Raw genomic sequence first — 22,683 nt, forward strand, 5'->3', positions numbered from 1 at the left:
GAGCTCCCTGCTGCTGATGGTGGTGGGATCATTTCAACAATCAAAGATGAGAGATCATCTCTTCCTTCCTCATTTCCCGTGGTCCCTGATTGAGGCTAGTATGAGATGTTGAGGCTCAGACTTTATGAGCTTAAGTAATTTTTCCAAAGTGAAGTCCCTCAAACACAAGAATGAAGAGGAAGATTGGAACACAGAAGGAATATTCAGAATCTCCTGACCTCAGTCCCACATTGAGGATTCAGACATTCAGGCACAGTTTACCAAGGCTAGAAGGCTCCCCATCCACCCTCCACAACGGTTTGATTGTGGGGACTTTCTGCTGATTTGTAATCTCAGTCTTTGCTGCAATATTAATTTTCCATTGCTACATGTGGGCATTTGGGTGAGATGGAGGATGTGGGAATGCCAGGTAAGAGCGACAGCGGTCAGGCTCATGGGGAGGGTTAGGATCTTGACCCAAGCAGGCCTTACTCATCTTTGGCCTTGTGCCTGAACTACTGCCACTCAAATAGTTTTTAAAAAGAGGAGCGGCGGGGTAGTCAGGGAGGGAGTCAGAGGGAGACAGTGGTAGGGACTACGTTTATCCTCTAGGGGGCACCATAGCCAAAGTGATAGGAGAAGCCAAGAATGAGGCTAGAGCTCCAAGGGTCCAAGGTTGTCTTTTCCTTTCGTTTCATTAAAGAACGCGTTCATCCTTCTCCAGCCTTCACCACCACCCGCATCTTCCCTGTCAGTAGCCCAGGCCTCTTCCCGACTTTCCACTCCCTCGACGCGACTCTGCTCAACCAGGGACCATGATCGCCTTCAGCCACTCACTCAGCACCACTTTGAACCGTTCAGTAATCTCAGCGCCAAAGCTCCCCGCTCCGTTTCCAGGAACTTCAACATAAGTCTCCCTGCTTCCGGCCAGAAGTGATGCTGAAGGGGCGGCTTCCCCAGCAAAGGGAGCCCCAAATAAGGCGTGGGTTGGAGTTGCGGGGTAGGAATTCCATGGCCCCGGCTTAATTGTTTCGTCCCCTTTGAGGAAGAAGGAGAAGGAAAGTAGAAAAGATGTCAGTAAGCGTCAGCAATGAATCTCCATTGCCAATTGTGCGGCTGAGTTCTACCTACAGCAGGCGGGACCTAGGCTAAATTCAAGAAACAGGTTAGGGGCAAACGGATCCGGGGGCCCAGTATTTCCTGTAATTTGGAAAGTAGAGAAGACTCATGAGATGCCTGTCTTCCACCCATATCTGCCCATGCAATATGTGGCACCTGGTATACTCAAGAACTATAGATTCCACAGCACCCCATCCCCCAATCTCTTTTTAAGGTGTCTCTAAACCCCTTTTTCTGTTGTTTTCTTATTCTCCTATTTGAGTAGTGGGGAGTTTCTGCTGATTTGTAATCTCAATCTCAGGTAGATACTGAGAGCATTGATTCATTCCACCTAGTTCTGACAGGAGAGGGTGGCCTGCATGTTAGGAAATTTCAGTGTATTCTGGGTCAATTCAGTGTATTCCCGACGGTGGGTGGAAAGAGCATTTCCTCCAGTAGACTTGGAGGACCTCTCACTACCCCACAGGAAAATCCCAGTGTTTGGAGTAGACTCCTAGTTGGAAAAGATGACTCTGGATTATTTTTCTCTAATAGACACCCTAGGAATTAGGGAGAGAAAACAAAAAAGTTTTTTTGAGGCACTAGGAATGGAATCCAGGGTTTTTCACATGCCATGCCAGCCAAGCACTCTACCACTGAGCTATGTACCCAGACCCAAATTTAGTTTTAATAACCAGAAACTGCATATTAAAAACAAATACAAATAGCTAGGGGTAGTGGTGCAAATCTGTAGTAGTCCCAGCAACCAAGGAAGGTGAGGCAGGAGAATTGTAAGTTTGAGGACTGGCAACTCAGTGAGACCCCATCTCAAAACAAAAGATAAACAGGGTTGGGGACGTAGCTCAGTGGTTGAGCACCCCATGCTTCAATTCTCAGTACCACAACAACAGTCAGTGGTTCTCAGTGAACACCATCCCCGACCCAAGGGGATGACAGACAGAAGGAGGCCTCCCTACTGGTCCATAATGCTAGAACCTGGGATGTTGAACACTCAACAGGGTACAAGTCAGGGAATACAGCAAACACTTACCTTCTTCAAAGGTCAGTATCTCCTCTTGTGGAATGCTGGTAGAATATAATCTCTAAATCTTGCTGACTTTGGAATGAACAGTGTCATTTCTGGCTTTGGAGAAGTGAATTCTTTATATATATATATATATGTATATGTATATATATATATATATTTTAGTTGTAGTTGGACACAATACCTTTATTTTATTTACTTTTATGTAGTGCTGAGGAACGAACCCAGGCCTCACACTTGCTAGGCAAGTGCTCTACCTCTGACCCCAGTCCATGAATTCTTATTCTATTTCACTTAAAATCACATGGCCCAAGAAGCCTAGCTCTCTTCTCTGGAGTTCCAGGGAGCTTCATTGTAAATTGCAGGTAATAAACATGTACCTTGGGGGATAGTTGTAGGGTTTGCAATCTTGGAAATGGGATGCTCAGAACATAGTGGGTCTTTAAGAAATGATAATTCTAGTGTTACCATCAGGTGGCAGAACCATTTCTACTGATTTCAGTACAAGCTGTTATGACAATGTTTCTCCATCTCTGAATTATTCTAACATCACATCCATAGTAGTTTGCCCAGAAACCTAGGCCCAGCAGGTCAGCTAATACTACAAAGAGTCGCCTCCTTTGCTTCCTTGTCTCACTTTTTTTTCTCTGCCTCTACGCAATGAAGAATCCTAAATTTTAGAAGTATTCAAAAGTAATAGAAATCTATTACTTTTGAATACTTCTAAAATTTAGGATTGTCACTATGCTGTGAATTACATAAGTTTAAATAAATAAAACATATGAGTCTGTTCTTCTCAATTGGTTCACTAGCATTCACCCAGGAAGCCTTTTTGAATCCAAAGAGAGAGTTCTTCCCCTTACATTTCTCACTTGCCCCAAATGACAGGAAGCAGCCATCACTTACAGTTCTGCTTGTCTTTTTCATTCATGCCTTTGAGGAATCTGTTTTTATCTTTCTTCCCATTAGCCTGGAGGTTATCTAGGGGTAGAAAATGCAAAGAAATGGAGTTGAGGGAGATGAAACAGGAAGCAGGACTATACAGCTTGGCACTGACTTGAAATTTGAGATGCTTGGGACAAGTGGGGAGATGGATTTCTCTCTCATATTCTGGTTTTCAAATTTTAAATTTTATTTTTGGACTGAAAATTGAAGCTAGGGGCTGAGTTACATCCTCAGACCTTTTGTTTATTTATTTTTATTTTGAGACAGGTTTTCCCTAAATTGCTGGGGTTGGCCTTTGATCCTCCTGCCTCACCCTCCCCAGTTGCTAGGATTATCGGCATATGTAACCACACCCAGCTTGTCTCTCAAATTCTTAGTGAACCAAGAAGATACTAAAATATAGAAGTGTCCTTTGTGCTTCCCTGCAGTGGTTCTTTAGCCCAGCACTATTCAGTAGAAACACAGTAGAAGCCACAAATATGAACCACTTAACTTTAAATTTTCTAGTAGTCATATTAAAAAAGTAAATTAAACTGGTGAAATTAATTTTAAAGTATGTTTTATTTAACTCAGTATTTTCAAAATGTTGTCATTTTAACATATAGAATAAAAATGTATTGCTAGCTGAGTATCTGTAGTCCCAGCTATTCAGGAAGCCAAGGTAGGTGGATCACTTGAGTTCACAAATTTGAAACCAGCCTGGGCAACAAAGTGAGACCCTGTCTCAATTAAAAAACTATTGTAGAGCTAGGGATATATCTCAGTTGGTTGAGTGCCTGCCAAGCATGTACAAGACCTTGGGTTCAATCCCCAGCACCATAAATTTTATATATATATATACACACACACACACACACACACACACACACACACACACACAAACACACACACGCACATATTCTACATTCTTTTTTTTTTTTTTTTGAGACAGAGTCTTGCTTAGTTGCTGAGGCTGACCTCAAACTTGGATCTTCCTGTCTCCATTTCCTAGGAAGCTAGGATTACAGGCATGTGCCATTGCACCAGCTTACATTTTATTTTCATACCAAGTCTTCAGAAATTGGTATGCATTCTAAACCTGTAGCGCATTCGGACAAGCTACATTTCAGAGCTGACAACACATCCTGAAGTAAATGTGGATGGAATGTGGACTTTTGTGATAGTTCTAAGTAGAGGACTCTATTAAAACTATCTTTACTCCCAGCTTAGACAACACAGTTTTGCAAGGAAGGGAGTCTTTACTGACGCCAAACCTGCTTCCCTGTTGCAAACCCAGATAAGATTTTTTCCTTTCTTCTTTCCTTCCTTTCTCCCGCCTTTCCCCATTCATTCTCTCTCTCTCTCTCTCTCTCTCTCTCTCTCTCTTTCGTACCAGGGATTGAACCAGGGACTCTTAACCAGTGAGCCACATCCCCAACCCTTTTTATTTTTTTATTTTGAGACAGAGTCCTGATAAGTTGCTTAGGGCCTCACTAGGTTGTTGAGGCTGGCCTTGGGCTTATGATCTTCCTGCCTCAGTCCCCTGAGTTCTGAAATTAAAGACATGTACCACCATGCCCTGCCCAGGCAAGTTTTAAAAAAAAAAATTAAAAAAATTTTAGTTGTAGATGGACATAATACTTTTATATTATTTATTTATGTGGTGCTGAGGATCAAACCCAGAGCCCTACGCACGTGAGGAAAGCACTCTACTACTGAGCCACAATTCTAGCCCTAGACAAGGTTTTGAAGAATATCTGACTAACTATCTAAAGCCCAAGTTGTTCACTTGGTGTTCTGGATGATTTCTGTTTCCTCAGGAGGGAGGAAAAAGGATTTTCCCAAAATGTCATTGACTTTTTTTTTTTTTTTTATATTTTTAGTTGTCAATGGACCTTTATTTATGTATTTTTATGTGGTGCTGAGGATCGAACCCAGTGCCTCACACATGCTAGGCAAGTGCTCTTCCACTGAGCCACAATCTCAATTTAATTGAGATTCACTTCTGTACTCAGGAAGAACCACTGGTTGTAGATCTCACAGTCCCTGCTTGAAGTCTTGGGAAAGTAGTATCCTGTCTCCTCTCTGGTCCCCCAGAAATAATCACTTATGGTTTAAGTCAAAGCCCCTTCTAGTGGCTGTCATGAGTCAGGGAGGCAAATAAATAACATTCTATGAAGATAGAGTTAGAATTGCCTGAAAGGAAGCATAGCAATACTTGGAAACTGCCCAACAGAGATCCTAGCATTTGAAGGGCCCACTAATTATTATTGGCATGTACGAGTTACAGTTCAGCTTCTGGGGGGGGACAGGGTGATGGGGAGAGAATCCCCAGAGGCAGGTGACTGAAGGAGGTGACAGCCAGTTCCATACCTTCGAATTTCTTCATGTTCTCTATGATGGAGTCATGTCTTGATTTTGCTTCACTGAGTTTTTTCTCCAGGTGTGGAGGAATCAGGGTTGGATTGAGAAATTGAAATTCTTCACTCCTATGAAGTCGTGGAAGGTGATGGTGAGATCAGGGGATGGGATGTGGGGGAGGGAGGACCTAGTGACATGCATAAGAGGAGATAGAGGCCTGGCTGGTGTGAGTCAGGGGTTAGTGAGCTAGGAGTCAGGGGCCAGGGCTAGAGCTACAGGGCTGGAGAGAGGTGGGGCTTGAGGAAATATGAAAACGAAGGTGGGAGTTGGAGACAGAGGAGAGACCAGAACAGGGGCAGGGAAATCTAGTAGGGGACCCAGGAGCCACCTAGTTGAGCAAGGGGACATACAGAAGGTGCCAGAAAATAGGAGAATCTGTGCTGAAGAACTAGGAAGTTGACAAAAAGTTTCTTTTTCTTTCTTTCTTTTCTTTTTTTTTTTTTTTAAATCAACCAACCCTATGCTAAGGCTCAGGCATTCCCCATCTTCAACCTAAATAGTTGACTGCAAAATTAAGAGTGGAGATATTTGGGAGGGAAAAATGTTGAGTGTGTTTGAATATATGTTGAGTACTGTATGCATGATGCATGCGGGTTGGCCCATCGTACCTGTGCAGGATAACTCTGATGTCCTAGAAGAGAAAGAGAGCACAGCTTTAGTGTGTAGCTGACCACAGGGCCAAAGTGAAGCTTCCCACCCTGCTAGAGATGGAGTGAGAAACCTTCCAATTCCCTCACTATTCCCATCTGCCCCTGGAGGGCTACTCCAAGAAGCACCTCATATACAAGTAGACAAGAAAAGTGAAGTGAAAATCTGAGTGAAGATGAGGAGAAGAAACACTGAGATTCTGAGAATGAATTTTTGTCTCTGATACTAAACCAAGGACAGGAGAGAGGCTGGAATGGCTTTACATAATCTTTTCCTTTCTCTGTGTGTGGGTTGGGGGTGGGGTGGGGGATGGGGAAGAGAGAATTAGAGAGAGAGAGAGAGAGAGATTTCTTGAAAGAAAGAAAGAAAAACTTATAGGCAAAGGAGATGAATTCAGGTGTGATCATCTCATCTAATTTTGTGCATCACCTAGACCTACGCTGTCCAATATGGTAGCCACTGCACAGCCACTTATGGCTATTAACACTTGAAACAAGGCTAGTGTGACAATAAACCACATTTTTAACTCAATTTAATTTTCACTAATTAAAATTTAAATTAAAAACTGAAGCAGGAGTAAAATTCTCTTTCCATGGAACACAACTTTATTGATTTGGTAGGATTACATTTTATTTCAACAACTGACAATTTAGCCTCTGAACTGAGATGTACCAAAAGTGCAAAATATATATTAGAAGTCAAAAACTCAGTACCCCCCCCCCAAAAAAAAATTCCCAGAATGTAATACCTCAAAAATATGGAGAAAGGGGCTGGTGCTATAGCTCAGTGGCAGAGTGCTTGCCTAGCATGCATGAGGCACTGGGTTCAATCCTCAGCACCACATAAAAGTAAACAAATAAAATAAAGGCATTCTGTCCATCTAAACTACAAAAATTAAAAAAAAATATATGGAGAACAGGACGAAATAACTTTTAGACATTGAGTTAACTAAATATTTTCTTAAAATTTATTTCATCAGTTTCTTTTTTACCTTTTTAATGTGGTTACTAGAAAAATTTAAGTTAGATACATGTTTTGCAGTGCATTTTAAAATCACATTATATAGTTCACATTATATTTTAAATTACACATGTGACCCACATTTTACTGCTAAATTATGTATGTGGCTTACATGTCTGTGCTAGAGGTAATAAGATTGGGGTAAATGCAAATAAAAACTACACTGAGATTTTATCTTACCCAACTTAGAATGTCAGCCATCAAGAATATAAACAATAATAAATTATGGCAAGTATGTGGAGAAAAAGGAACACTTTTGCATTATTGGTAAGACTGTAAATAAATACAACCAGTATAGAAATCAGTATGGAGGTTCCTCAAAAGACTAGGAATAGAACGACAACATTACCCAGCTATCTCACTGCTTGATGTCTATCCTAAAGCATAAAAGACTTCATATTATAATCATATATGCATCGTCATATTTATAGCAGTATAATCATGTTCACCTAACTATGAAAACAGAGTAGGTGCTCATCAATGAATGAATGGATGAAGAAAATATGGTATATATATATGCACGATGGAGTATTATTCAACCATAAAAATGAAATTGTTTCATTTGAAGGAAATAGATGGAACTTGAGAACATCATGTTAAGCAAAATAAGCCAAACTTGGAAAGTCAAGGTTCATATGTTTTCTTTCACATGTGCAAGCAAGAGAGGGAAAAGGAAAAGAAATGTTGTATGGGGAGGATCTCATGAAAACTGAAGGGAGATCAGTAGAATTGAGAAAAGAGATCAGAAGAAGGGAAGAGGGGAAGGAAAGAGAAATACTGGAGAATAATATTGGCCAAATTATATTGTTATATTGTGTGCATGCATGAATATGTACAATGAATCCCACCATTATGTACAACTATAATTTACCAAAAAAGAAAAAAAAAAGATGATTGGGGCAATCTCGCGTATTCTGTCAGGTGGTCCATGCTCTGACTTGAGACCAGGGATAGACTGCTACCTGTCCACAGTTCTGCCCCCAAAGGACTCTCACCTCCAGCAGCTGACTAGGAAGCATTTGCTGCTTGACCTTCAAGGAATCAATGAGCTTCTTGAGGGTGGTCAGCTGCAACTCCATTGAAGCCATGAAGAGTTTCCTGTGCTCTGTCCCCTCCTGCTCCAGCCAATGGAGCCGGGACAGGAGGAAATTCTTCTCCTCCTCAAGGACCTGCTGCAGGTGCCTGAATTCCCCAAGGATCTTTATCCTCTCAAAATTTACATGATTCTGGTGGCAAGAGAAAGGGACACAGAGATGAGAGGGTAGCCTCCAATATCTGCCCAGGCCACTGTATTCAATTTTAAGTGTATTAAGTTTATACTGAGTGCCAGAGCAGAACCGTGTACTGTGACAGACTTGTAGGAAAGGAGAGGTGAGAAGAATGAACTTTAAAAGCACTTCCTATGTTCTTTGTTTTAGGCTAAGTTATGTTTCATCATTTTCACCTTTAAGGACTTCAGTGTCTAAAACTCACATTTTCAGAAGGCTGTCAGGTTATAATCTGCTGTCACATATTTTTTCCTTGGACATGCCAACAAAACAAGACACCTAAAAGTGTTGGGTGATACCACAGTCTCTCATTTCGAACTTGAGAATCAGTCTCTTGTTAGTCATGGCCTCCTTAGGCAGAGCTTAGTTAAAAGCCAATATTTCTGATTTTAAGACCAGTGCAGGTTTTCCTTTTACCAACTGTGGTGCCAGTGTCAGAGGCAAGCTGCCTACCTGCTCTGTGAAAGCAAGGTGGGTCACCCAGCTGCTGCACCCTGGCATGTCAAGTCCTTAGAGGAGAGGGCGTGAACACACCTAGCCCGCAGGTCACATTCTCTGTCCCCACCCAGGGCTGCTTCTCCTATACACTGTCTCTTTCTGCCCCAGTTTTTGTCACAGAACCTTTTTTTGGAGGGTGAGAACAATAAAGAGTTTAGGATCTTCCACAGAAATGTTTCTGTTTCCAGGGACCATGGGATGGAGTTTTTCCTTACCATAAAATCATTGATCTTCCATTCGCCTTGCTCCTTCTTTTGTACTATCTCCTTCTCTGTTTGCTGCAAGATCTCAACCTGAGATTGAATCTTCACCTGTGGGGAGGGGGTCCTTTTTGTAGGTTGTGCCTGAGTTCTCTTCTCATTAAATCCCTCTGAGTCTCTCAGAGGAGCAGGTATGATTGACTCTCCAGGGAGTCCTAATATAATTATTAATAGCACCCCCCCACTTTCTTTCTCAAGCTGGGGGGAGGAGTGGGATAATGGGAAAAGATGGAGCCTTAGTGACTGACCTAAGAGAGACAAATGTTATTTATGACTAATTAGAATTAATATTTGCAGGGTGTTTTGGCATCATCAAAGAACTCCCACAAACTTGCCCTGATTTGCCCTATCAACAATTTTAAGACATAGGTTTTGTTTGGATCATTTGAAACTTGAGGTACCTGAGGTTGGGAGAGGTAAAGAGTTTCCTTGAAGGTTATAAGGATACACAGGAGTCAGAACTTGAGCCCAAACCTTCTGAGCTAGAATTCAAGTCCTGTCCAGTCTTCATGGTGCATTGCATTGGGCAGCATCCCTCCCCCACCATGGCTGACTGAATTGCCCACTTAAGAGCAAAGGGTGGTACAAACCACCTGGAAGAGGTAACAGTTTACAGATCCCCACTAAAGTCCTCTTCTGATGTGGGGAGCAGAGAAGGGCCCCCAGATGCCTACCTGATATTTCTGGGCAGCTTCTTCTATCAAACTGTCATTATGCGTTCTGTGGTCCTTGGATTCACAACACATCACACAGAGGAAATTCCCACTGTGCTCACAGAAGTAATAGAGCTTCTCTCCATGCCTCTGACATTTCAGCTCATCCCTTTCTGGTTGCTCCTCAGAAGCACTCATAGCTTGGATTTTTTTCACCAGATTTACCAACAGCCAGTTGGGCCTGAATGTTTTGTTCACAGAACTGTTGCAGAGGGGACATTTGAAAAAACTGCCTGATGCTTCCCCAATCCGTGTGATGCATCTGTTGCAGAAATTGTGTCCACAGTCGATGGTGACAGGGTCCTGCAGAAAGTCTGTGCAGATGGGGCAGATTACTTCCTCCTGCAGTTGGCTGGAAAACTGTTGGCTGGCCATGAGTGAAGAGAAGGCTGCTTCAGGTGTTGGAAGTCTGGAAGTCTGCTGTGGACACTGGCTCTAGTAATGGAGAAGGAAAGAGAGGAGGTGCAGGTCGAAGAGTCTATCAATTCAAAGGATGGGGAGGGAGGAAACAAAGAGGGAGAGAAAAGTAAATGAATGATAGAAAAGAGTAAAAATTCAAATGTCGGGAATATTATAAAGAGAGGAAAACAGAACTATCCTACCTGGCTACCTCTTAAGAACAAATGGATATTGTGAATGTATCTAGGCTGCTTTTGAAATGAGATAAGTTGTCCTGAACTTTGAACTAATTAAGGATATGTTTCAAAGGCAGTTAATTGAGACCAGAAGGACTAGGGCACCAAAGTCCACACAGGAAGTACTTCCCATCAGCTGTGAAGGGACCTGAGGAGGGGCTGAGTGAAGCCCGCAATGCTTTGAGCATTCCTTGTAAGCCAAGCCCAAACTTGGGGAGAGCACATGGAAAAGAAGGAAGTAAGGAAGGGAGGGAGGCAGGGAGGAAGGAAGGGGGATAAGATAATCCTCTATTTTGGGTTTGAAGAATTCTGTGAAAATATGGAAGACATTATCACCCACCTTGGGGAATTTTTAGTCACAAAGAGAAACAAGTATTTCTCTTGTGGGGGAACTCTTAGTCCAGTGGGAGAAGCAAGAAACTTTCTTTCTACAGGGCCATTTTTACTTTTTGTATATTATTCTTGACCCTGGTGAATCTTTTACTTTCCCATCGTACCAGTAGCCACCTGTCCTCTACTGTTTTTTTTTTTTCCTGCAGTTCTTCAACACTCTGATGTCTCTGTGCCCATTCTTTACCCAATCTTATTTTGGTCTATGTATGTTTCTTCTTCCTTGTTGGTGCTTCTCTGATCCCTGGCTTACCCTGCCCTATGACTTTTGTTCTGATGAGGAAAATATCAAGCAGTGTCACCTGTGTTCCCTCCTTTATCTCAATACATTTGTGTCTTAATCTTTCCTCCTTCCATATGTCTCAAGGAAAAAGAGTGCTTCCTCCCTTCCCATCTCTGAGTACTGGTTTCTACCTTTACCTCCTCTTCTCTCCAGCGTCTGGCACCTATTCCCATCAAGAAGGACATCATTCATTTTTTTTAAAATTTCAGAGTTTTATTGTATTGCACTAAGGGGACAGCAGGATGGTTATACAATTTTCTCTCTCATTCAGTTTTGAAAATCTAAAGTACTTGCAAATTCTTAAGAATACCTTTACCACCAGATTAAAACAGTAAACATAATATAACCAATTTCTTAATAAGTAGTGTCTTACAAATAAAAACACATTTAAAATAGCGTTAAATGCGTCCTTCACAAGTAATCCAGTATATATATTTTATATCACATTCACTTATGCTTAAGAATTAAAGCAAGTACATTACTCTGATGGAAACATGGGAAGTCTTTCATTCATGCAACATATAGGGATAATATTCAAGTTGAAGGAAAAAATTCCCACTCTTCTTATTTTTGTAAATGTATCCATATATAATCATCTACCTGATAAATGAGGAAACCTATAAAGTTTCCCACAAGTCAGATACATATTTTCAATTCATCAGAAGCACCTGATAGCTACAGCTAATTTATGATTAAATGGCATTTCAATAAAACCAAAATGGGGCCTACAAGTTTCTATAAACAAAAGTTTCCCATGAAATAAGGACAGTCAGTAATTAATGCACTCATTTGGAGGATCATGGCTGTTCTTTAAGGAGTTCAAACCTGTCAACACCAAAGGTAGTCATTTTATATTAATTTATACATAATTCCATTTAAATTCTTTGTCCAAGTATAACATATGAAAACAGTCTTCTCGGGCTGGGGATGTGGCTCAAGTGGTAGCGCGCTCTCCTGGCATGTGTGCGGCCCGGGTTCGATCCTCAGCACCACATACAAACAAAGATGTTGTGTCTGCTGAAAACTAAAAAATAAATATTAAAAAATTCTCTCTCTTAAAAAAAAAAAGAAAGAAAGAAAAGAAAACAGTCTTCTCACAAGCAAAAAAATGTGGAAACATTTAAAAAATAAGGAGTCATTTTTTTAAAGTAACTGATCAGATTCCATAGGCTACTCTTGGAAACAGGATCTTGCCATCATTTGGTGGCTGTTGCACGCACTTAACTGCACCAATTCTTCTGTGTGTTGTTCTAAGAGCTCACCAAAACATAGGTCATGCCATACAGGTAGTTTAAAAAAAAATGCTAGAAAGTGAAAAGCTAACTTGCACCATCCTTCTTTCTGACAGTATGCTAAAATATCTGCATTCATGATGTTTGAAGGATCCTAGAGTCCCAGTCCACTCATCACTGGTCTATTCATGTACCTCCAAATATGATATGCCAAGACCCAGTGTAAGCCACTCTGCTGCACAAAGAAACGTGACACAGACCAAAGCATGGATGAGGTACTTTGGAAGTACAAGAGGATTCAGGGTATTACACTGGTCTATAGGATTCTTGTAATCAATCTTCAGCTCATTAAATGCTATAATCAGATGGCCAAGAAGATGAGCCCGGCGGTGAGCAGCAGTGCCAGCATGTAGCAGAAGGCCATGAACGTGAATGCCAAGGCTGAGAAGGAGGAGGGGCAGCGGCGCGGGTGCTAGCGGAGAAAGACCGTTCATTTTTATCTGGTCTAAATCTTAAGTCAAGCGGAGGTGGTGGATGATTTTATGATTATATAGCCAGAGCAATTATACATTCTTCTTTGCCTGGATTAGTGCTGGGTTTCACCTTTGTCCTGGTACACAACTCTTTTTTCTCCCTCGCCAGCCCCCACCAGGTGTTAGGGATTGAGCTGAGGACCTTGTGTATGGTAGGCAAGTGCTCTACCATTGAGCTACACCCCAACCTGGTGTAAAGATTACTAGTACTTCCTTTCATTCTCACAGTTTTCCAGTTTGGATAATAAATTATGTGGTTATGCTAATTATAGCAATTGTTGGAAACCAAGGACTTTCAGGAATAATATACTATAGGCTTCTCCATTTGTTTTAAGATCAAATTAAAGCAGCTGAAAATTTTGTTTAAGATTTCATAGGTTATATTCATCCTAAACTAATGGCCTCTGGAGGCAGAATTTAACTTAAAAAAATTCTTATTTATTTATTTCCCCACATTTTTAAGATTGGTGAATAATAGTTGTACCTATTGGGATTTGTTGTTACATATACATACATGCACACACTATAACAACATAACTTGGCCAGTATCACTCTCCAGCATTTTCCCCCTCCCTCCCTGCCTCTTACCCCTTGTAGAATTTAACTTTTAGACAGGTTTTATTTTGTATGATGATTTAAAAAGTAGTAATAATTTGAATGTCTCTCTACAAGGTGGCTATTTTCCTCCACCCTTTTACCTCATGTCTCCCCAGCCCCTGTAGGCATTTCCTAACTTAGCAATTTATTTTGCATATATTATCATATTTAAATCTCAATTGCAAAAAAAAAAAAAAAACTTGTCAGTATCCATTCTCTAGGAAACCAAGTATGCTTCAAAATCAAAACTTAGGGTTTGTTAAACAATAGGACTTGTTAAAACACAGATTTGCTGAGACCCAGCACAGACTTTCTGTTTCAATAGGTTCAGGGAAGAACTGAATTTACATTTTAAACAAATCCCCAGGAAGTACAGTGCTGTCCCACTGAGAACTACCGGTTTAGAGACACCATAAGTTGCTCGAGCTACTCCAGATAACAAATGACGGACCTCCATATTAAATGTTCTTTCTTTCTCACAGCATTAATAAAAACACATGGCAATCTTCAAAAGTGACAAGCAAATCTTTTCAAGTTTGGAGAAGCCAGCAGAGAGAGAGAAAAGGAAAATGCACATATGAACACCATCAGCGATTTCAGACAATTATCACTAAACAGGCATGATAATTTCATGAAGGGGAAACAGACATAAAAGAGGAGACTGTAACCAGTGTGGAGGCACATGCCTGTAATGAAGCAACCAGGAGGCTGAGGTAGGAGGATCTTAAGTCTGAGGCTTCACTATGTGGTGAGATACTCTCGAAACAAAAAATAAAAAGGGCTGGGAATGTGGTAGAACACCCCTGGGCTCAATCCCTAATACCAGCCAACCAACAAACAACAAAAACACCCCCCACACACACACACACACATATTATGTAGTGGTCCCAAAGTGCTTTCACTCTCCTAGAATTATTATTGTTATTCTTGGGCTATTCATCCACGGGACTCAATGGAATGGATATTTAAAACTCTTAGCAGATTCAGCAGTTTGCAACCAAACTGCCTCCAATTTACAAAGGATGAGGTCTTCTTTTTTCAGTACTGGGGATCAAACTCAAAAGGTGCTTTTCCACTGAGCTATATGTCCAGCTCTTTTCATTTTTTTGTGACATGGCCTCAAGCTTGTGATCCTCTTTCCTCAGTCTCCCAAGTTGTTGGGTTTACAGGTCTGCACTGCCATGCCTGGCTTAGGGTTGAGGACTTGAAAGAGATGCTATTGCATGTTAGTTCCAGAGGGATAAGACATCCAAGCATAGAGTTTATAAAAACTAGCCCTAGAAGAGAAGTGATATAGTGCTGCCGCCAAGATAGCTATCAAAAAAAAAAAAAAAAACAGACAAGAAGTCACACAGCAGTGGGTGCATGGATTCAGTGGGGTCCTGTTAAGACTAATGATGACCTTCTCAGAAGTCAGTGAGGGCCAGAGGTAGTTCTGTGACTAGATATCTCCTGTTCTGTCCTACAATGTTACATCAGCCTCCCCTGTATCAGAGCTCCAGCTTAGAGATGAAGATAAGGATGGAAGAAGCTGATGTAGCTCAGGGGCAGAGTGGGAGCTAGGGGATGGGAACCCCGGCTCCCTCTAGTCATTGGTTGGGTGCTGCTTCTAGGGAGTGTTAATTCTGGGCACTTTCAGCCTGTACTGCACAGGCAGAGCAGACTGATGACCACAAGAAGCCCTTGCATGAAAAGTTACAGGAGCTGGAAGTTGGAAGTGGGATGTTGACAGTGTCCATAACAGGGAACTATCTACAGAGATTAAAGATGGGCAAAGAATCAGACAGACATGTTTTTAATCTCTCTCTCTCTCTCTCTCTCTTTCTTTCTTTTTTCTTTTCTTTTCTTTTTCTTTTTTCTTTTTTTTTGAGGTGGGTCTCCCTATGTTGCTTGGGCTGGCCTCAGAATTGTACTCACTTCTCCAGTAGCAGGGATTATAGGTGCTCTTTACTTTGCCTGGCTGTTTTTAAGCTTTAGATTTGAAACTATCTCTAAGGGGTTGCTACTGAACGCCTGCTACTAAAAGAACAGCTATTGGTAAACATCTTAAAATTAAGTTCAGGAACAAGATAGTAATGATCACTCTAGTGGTATTACTTAACTAGTGGTATTACTTAACACAATGAGAAAATTAAGTAAGCTCTTATGTAAGTAAGAGCTTAAGAATTGGAAAGTGAAAGATATATTTGTTACTATTTAAAAGTATGATATATTTCTCTTATAGACAACTCAATAAAATCAAAGGACAGGTTATAAGAACTAATAAAAGAGTTACTGGATAAAGATCTATAATACAAATAGAAATTGGAAACTGTAGTGGTAACATATTCTTTTATATTATTAAAAACTCCAGACAAACCTAAAGAACCTAGGAATGAATCTTTCAAAAAAGAAAAGAAAAAGAAAAAGATAAAAACTGACATGAATGTTAGCAGACAGTAAATTTAAATATAGTAATATAATAATTAGCCATTAATTTATAAATTCTGTGTAATTCCAATTGGAATCTAATAAAGATTATTTTGAAGTGTGTATGAAAAACTTGGCAGATTCTAAAATTAATATAAAAAGGCCAAGGTCCCAAAAGAATCAAGGCAATTGTGAAAAAGAAAACAAGGGAAAGAGGAATTGTCTTACCAGCTAGCATGGCCTATTATAAACCTATAATTAGGACAGTGTGGTGTTGCTACAAAAATAGACAAACTGATCAATGGAACTGAATATATATCCAGGAGCCCAGCAGTTCTTACACAGTAACTTGGTCTAAGATAGAGTGGCATCACAATCTGTGGGGAATATATAAGCTACTTAATTTATGATGCCAGGTCTAAGGGCTTTCCCTGTTTGGTGGGGGCTTGTTTGATCCATATCTCATACCACATACAAAAATAATTCCAGATGGCTTAAAGACTCAAAACAAAACAAACAAAACCCCCCAAAAAACAACTCCTTGGGAATCAATCTAACAAAAGAGGTGAAAGACCTCTACAATAAAAACTACAGAACACTAAACAAATAAATTAAAGAAAACCCCAGAAGATGAAAAGATCTCCCATGCTCTAGATAGGCAGAATTAATATTGTCAATGGCCATACTACCAAAAGCATTATACAGATTTAATGCAATTCCTATTAAAATCCCAATGACATTCTTCATAGAAATAGAAAAGGCAATCATAAAATTCATTTGGAAAAAACAAGAGACCCAGAATAACCAAAGCAATCCTTAGAAAGAAAAGTGAAGCAGGAGGCATCACAATACCAGAACTTAAACTATACTCCAGAGCTATAGTAACAAAAGTGGCATGGTATTGGCACCAAAATAGACTTCTAGACCAATGGTACAGAACAGAGGACACAGAGACAAAATCACATAAATACAGTTATCTCATATTAGACAAAGCTGCTAAAAATATTTACTGGAGAAAAGATAGCCTATTCAATAACTGGTACTGGCAAAACTGGAAATCTATATGTAGCAAAATGAAATTAAACCTCTATCTCTCACCCTACACAAAAATCAACTCAAAGTGGATCAAAGACTTAGGCACTAGAACATAGACCTGCACCTAATAGAAGAAAAAGTAGGCTCAGATCTTCACTGTGTCGGCCCAGGATCTGAGTTCCTTAACAAGACTCCTAAAATGCAAGAAGTAAAATCCAAGAATCAATAAAAGGGATGGATTCAAATTAAAAAGGTTTTTCCAGCAAAGGAAACAATCAATAATAGGAGGAGAGAGCCTACAGATTGGGAGAAAATCTTTACCGCATGCACCTTCGATAAAGCATTAATCTCCAGGATATATAAAGAACTCAAAAAACTTAACACCAAAAACAAACAAACAAACAAAAAACAAATAACCCAATCAATAAATGGGATAAGGAACTGAATAGACACTTCACAGAAGAAGAAACACCATCAATTAACAAATATATGAAATAGTGTTCAACATCTCTAGCAATTAAAGAAATGCAAATCAAAACTACACTAAGATTTCATCTTATTCTTGTATGAATAGCAATCATCAAGAATACAGACAACAGTAAATGTTGGCAAGGATGTGGGGAAAAAGGCACATTCATACATTGCTGGTGGGACTGCAAGTTGTTGCAACCACCATGGATTCCTCAGAAAACTTGAAATGGAACCACCATTTGACCCAGTTAACCCACTCCTCGGTTTATACCCAAAGGACTTAAAATCAGCATACTACAGTAATGCAGCCACATCAATGTTTATAGCAGCTCAATTCACAATAGCTAACCTATGGAAACAACCTAGGTGTCCTTCAATAGATAAATGGATAAAGAAAATGTGATATATATATTCAATGGAATATTACTCAGGTTTAAAGAAGAATGAAATTATGGCATTTGCCAGTAAATGGATGGAGTTGGAAAATATCTTGCTAAGCAAAATAAGCCAATCCCCCAAAGCAAAGGCTGAATGTTTTCTCTAATATGTGGATGCTAATTCACAATAACAAGGTGGGGGGGCACTAGAGAAGAATAGAGTTAGAGGGAAGTGAAGCTGGGGAGGAGACATGGGGATAGGAAGGATAGTAGAACAAAACAGACATTATTACTTTATGTATATATGTGACTGCACGACCAATGTGATTCTCCAATGTGTACACTCAGAAAAATGAGAAATTATATCCCATCTATATATGATACATCAAAGTGCATAAATATATTCTACTGTCATGTATAACTAATTAAAAAAATAAGAAAAATACACAAATCAACACTGTATATAATTTGCAGTTCCATATATACATGCTAGAGATTTAAACACATAGCCTGGAAGGACACACACTGAAGTTTTGATAAGTTTTTTGCTTCTGGAGAAAGAGGGAGAGAAATGGAAGAATAGGACTAAATGGATAGAGAAAAATCTTGAAGTTATTTGTAACATTTAATTTAAAAAAATTTGAGCTGAATATGATAAAATACTTACATTTGTTAATTCTAGGTTGTTGGTTACAAGGGTACTGGTTATTTTTAATATTCTTTTCCATTTCACTTTTCAAAATAAAACAATTTTGTTAAAATAAGAAAAATATAAAAAAATGAACAATGGATAGAACTTGAAATTTAAAGGAATTCTAAAATGTTTCAAAATAAAAATGAAGTTCAGTCTTCCTATTAGAAAAATACAAATAACAAAATGCAAATATGAGATAAAATTTGTATTCATCATATGAGCAAGCATTTTAAAATGTCCATAGCTGATAAAGATATGGGAAAATGGGATTCTTCACACATTGCCCGTGGGAGTCTGAGAAAATGATAGCTGGTCACTGTCTTCCTGGAAAGCATTAAGGCAAATGATATAAAATGCAATCATTAGGTGACTAGAAAGCATATTATAAGAGAGTCAAATGTAAAAGGAATTTCAATAAGGTTTTTAGACTTCAGGATGAGGGGTAGGAATGAGGTCATGGGACAATCTGAGCACAGACACCTGTAACCAGTTTTCTTAGCAGAGAGCTAGATTGTATTTCATTAAAAGTAAAAATTAGGGAACTGGGGCTGTGGCTCAGTGGTAGCGCACTTGCCTGGCATGTGTGAGGCACTGGGTTTGATTCTCAACACCATGTATAAATAAATAAAATAAAGGTCTATTTAAAAATTTAAAAATTTTAAAAAAAGAATATTTAAAAAAAGTAAAAATTATGGGGCTGGGGTTGTGGCTCAGGGGTAAGGTGCTCACCTAGAGTGTGTGAGACACTGGGTTTGATTCTCAGCACCACATATAAATAAATTAAATAAAGGTCCATTAGCAACTAAAAAATATTTTTTAAAAAAGTAAAAATTAGAAAGTAATAAAAACAGTTATGTTTAAAATACTTTAATAATTGTCACGTGTGGTGATTTGTAATCACAAGGACTTGAGAACTGAGGCAGGGGCATCAAAATTTGAGGCCAGTCTTGGCAATGCAGAGTGACACTGTGTCCAATCCCCAGTACTGAAAGGAAAAAAACAAACAGTATGTAGAATTGATGAGGTCATCAAATTATAGGATGTCAATTGAAAAGACTAGAATTTGAAATCCTTTACAGAAATTGTATATTGCACTTGCAAACAGAAAGCAGCAAAACAAACAAAAACCCATAAAAATGAATGTCTGTGGTTGGGTATGGTGGTGCACTCCTGTAATCTCAGTGGCTCTAGAGACTAAGGCAGGAGGATCACAGATTCAAAGCCAGTCTCAGAAATTTAGTGAGGCCCTAATCAAACCTGTCTTTTTTTTTTTAACTTTTTTTTTAAGAGAGAATTTTAATATTTATTTTTTAGTTTTCAGTGGACACAACATCTTTGTTTGTATGTGGTGCTGAGGATCGAACCTGGGCCGCACGCATGTCGGGCAAGCACTCTACCACTTGAGCCATATCCCCAGCCCGCAAACCTGTCTTAAAATAAAAAATAAAAAGGTCTGGGGATCTGGGTCAGTGTTAAGATCCCTTGGGTTCAATCCCCAATACCTAAATAAATAAATAAATGTATGGGGCAACAAAAGTCGATTTATAAGTAATAGAATATTAGATATTGTGGGGAGCCATTCTGAATGACCCACGCCTTCCATCCTGAAGCAAGAAGCTCTACATTTCATGGTGACTTGGGCATTGTCCCAGCCCAGGAAGTAGAAGGAGTGTCTTTAGGAGCTACACTCACTTATTCCTTTGTAATACTACCCCTTTGCCCTGGTTTGGGATAGAATGTTCCATGGAAATGCCTTTTGTGTGTTCCCTTCTCTTGCTCTGTCTTTGGGTTTGACCTTCCTAGATGTCAATCAACCTGCTGACAGCAGGCATCAGGAAGCTAGACTCAACCCCCTGAAACCTGATCCCTTCCCTCATTTGAATGGCTTCTCCTCAAAAAAGGGGTTCAGCATGTGCTCTCTTGCTCTCTATTTCTGCAGACCCTTAAGTTCAGAGGAGCCGTCCAGGACCAAAAGAAAAAAGTATCTCTTGTGTGATTTTGTGCAGCCCAGTTCACCCGGAGTGACCCTGAGTGTTTTAGTCGTGAGGAACACAAGATATTACTTTCAATTTCTTGAATTATTAAACAAAAGAATTGGTCTTGGGATTAGAAAAACCAACAAGATACAAGATACCTTTTCTTCCTTGGAGAAAACCATTAAAAGATATCTAGATATTTGTTATGACAATTTTCTTTGATTCATTGTATTAAAGTTTTAAAGGCTGCAATGCAACAGAAAAGTGCCATAGTGGTCTCACCCCTCTCTTTTGCCAGGAGAATATGCAGGCTTCCTAAAACCCCAGCTCCAATTTAGTATGGAGCAAGATCAGGGGAACTTAGCCTTCTCTTTATTCAGGTACCTAAGGTTGTCGAATTCTTGAATTAGCTTTGGTGATTAATTTTACATGTCAATTTGGTTGTGCCACCATACCCAGATATTTGTTGACACCAGTTTTGTTTGTGCAAAGGTATTTTTTAGATGCAATTGGCATTTAAATCAGTTACTATTATGTAGATGACACTCTGTAATGTTGGTAGATGACACTCTGTAATGTTGGTAGGCCTTATCCACACAGTTGAAGGCCTTAAGGAAAAAAGATGGAGGTTCCTGGAGCTGGGGAATATAGCTCAGTTGGTAGAGTGCTTGCCTTGCATGCACAAAATCCTGGGTTCAATCCCTAGCAACCCCGCCACAAAAAAAAAAAAAAAAAAAGCAAGCAGGTTCCCCAAGGAAGTGGGGGGTTTGATCGCAGGATCAAAGGCCAGGATGCCTTTGAACTTGAGTTGCAACATCAGTTCCTCCTTGGCTCTCCAGCAGACAGGCCTGCCCTGCAGAATTAAAATTTGCTAGCCCTTGCCATCAGGTGAGCCAATTCCTTAAATCTTTCTATTCTATTGGTTCTGTTTCTACAGAGAATTCTAATACAGCCTGTTCTCAACCTCTCAACACTTAATAGTTATAATTGTGCAATGAATCAAAGAAAATTGTCATAACAAATCAGAGTACGTAATATTTTTGTATTGCAGAACTGTGCCCAATTCCAGCCTTGGAATCACCTCTATAATCACCCCGTTCCTGCTGATGGGCAGAATCACAGCCTTTGGGGCAGGAGTCCCTTGTGTTTCTCATTTCTAGCAAAACAAAAACCTTCTTTATCCTTTTTCTCAAAACCTTGTCCAGTTATTGGATTAACATCGGGGACAAGGACAGAGCTTTTGGCAACAACTTGACTTGGGACTTTTCTGTAGATAATGAATGTACCTTTGATCCAAGAATCCTGATGTAGGAGTCAGGTAAATGGGTCAATGTCTAGAGTTCTCCCCATAAAATAAAACTATTTTAGTTATGACTTTTATTCAAATTTTCAGCAATTTTAATTTACGTAAAATGTCATTTTTTAACCCAGTGATTTCTAAAATATGTTTTTAAAATATTGAATAATTTATGGGGGTTGTAAAAATTGGAAAGTCTGTTTAAATGAGGATGCTCCCCCATTAGTCTGCCTCCTCTTGGCTTCCCATGGCCCTTACCCCATTCATTAGTTCCACAGAGACCTAAAAGCACCTTAAAGCTGATATCTGAGTTAGACTCGTGGTCCTAGCACAATGTCAACTCACATCTGACATTGAGTTTCTGCTAAGTCTACTGATTGCTCCCGTCTCCTGTAGACAACATGTGCCCTGGCCCCGAGTTGGCACAGGAGAGCTGCTGGACCTAAGCTGCCCTGCCCAAGCTGCCTCAAATTCAGGGGATGACATCTGGCACCACCATTGCACAAAGCTGTCCAACATTGGCCAGTGGTTCCCATGAGCTCACATCACAGGTGGCTAGGGAGACAGTGGGAGAGAGCCCTCAGGAATAGCTGTGTAATCCTCCCAGAGCCAAGTCTAGATGAATTTTCCATTTAAGACTGTGAAAATGAATCTTCTTACCTGTTGAGAGCCACAGCCAAAGGGGCCCCAGCAAACTTCCAGCTGCCAGCAAACTTCCAGCTGCCGGCTGATGATTGGCTCACAGCGGCCCCAGCAACATCTAGCTGATTGGCTCCTCGGCCCCAGCAACATCTAGCTGATTGGCTCCTCTGCGGTGATGCTCATTGGACTATTTCCCTGCCCTTTCAGACCACGGAGCTGCTCATTGGGGGACTTTTTT

At 40.0% G+C, this 22,683-nt stretch overlaps 1 protein-coding gene across 2 annotated transcripts in view; it reads right to left on the minus strand.

Moving 5' to 3' along the window:
• Positions 1-22,683, minus strand: part of Trim31 (tripartite motif containing 31) — a 30,156-nt gene that overhangs the window by 1,638 nt on the left and 5,835 nt on the right. Inside the window, exons 1-8 of one of the 2 annotated variants that reach the window (XM_015507481.2) lie at positions 21,793-22,459; positions 9,836-10,352; positions 9,117-9,212; positions 8,131-8,361; positions 6,076-6,098; positions 5,420-5,535; positions 3,029-3,103; positions 817-1,017 (exon numbers count right to left, since the gene is read on the minus strand). In XM_015507481.2, coding sequence (XP_015362967.1) covers positions 817-1,017; positions 3,029-3,103; positions 5,420-5,535; positions 6,076-6,098; positions 8,131-8,361; positions 9,117-9,212; positions 9,836-10,249 — 1,156 coding nt within the window. In that variant the 5' untranslated portion in view covers positions 10,250-10,352; positions 21,793-22,459. Of the gene's footprint in view, positions 1-816; positions 1,018-3,028; positions 3,104-5,419; positions 5,536-6,075; positions 6,099-8,130; positions 8,362-9,116; positions 9,213-9,835; positions 10,353-21,792; positions 22,460-22,683 lie in introns of those variants that run through there. The other variant, XM_048806034.1, reaches the window with a different exon arrangement.

The sequence above is a fragment of the Marmota marmota genome, unplaced genomic scaffold (assembly GCF_001458135.2).
Source record: "Marmota marmota marmota unplaced genomic scaffold, marMar, whole genome shotgun sequence".
Lineage (NCBI taxonomy): Eukaryota > Metazoa > Chordata > Mammalia > Rodentia > Sciuridae > Marmota > Marmota marmota.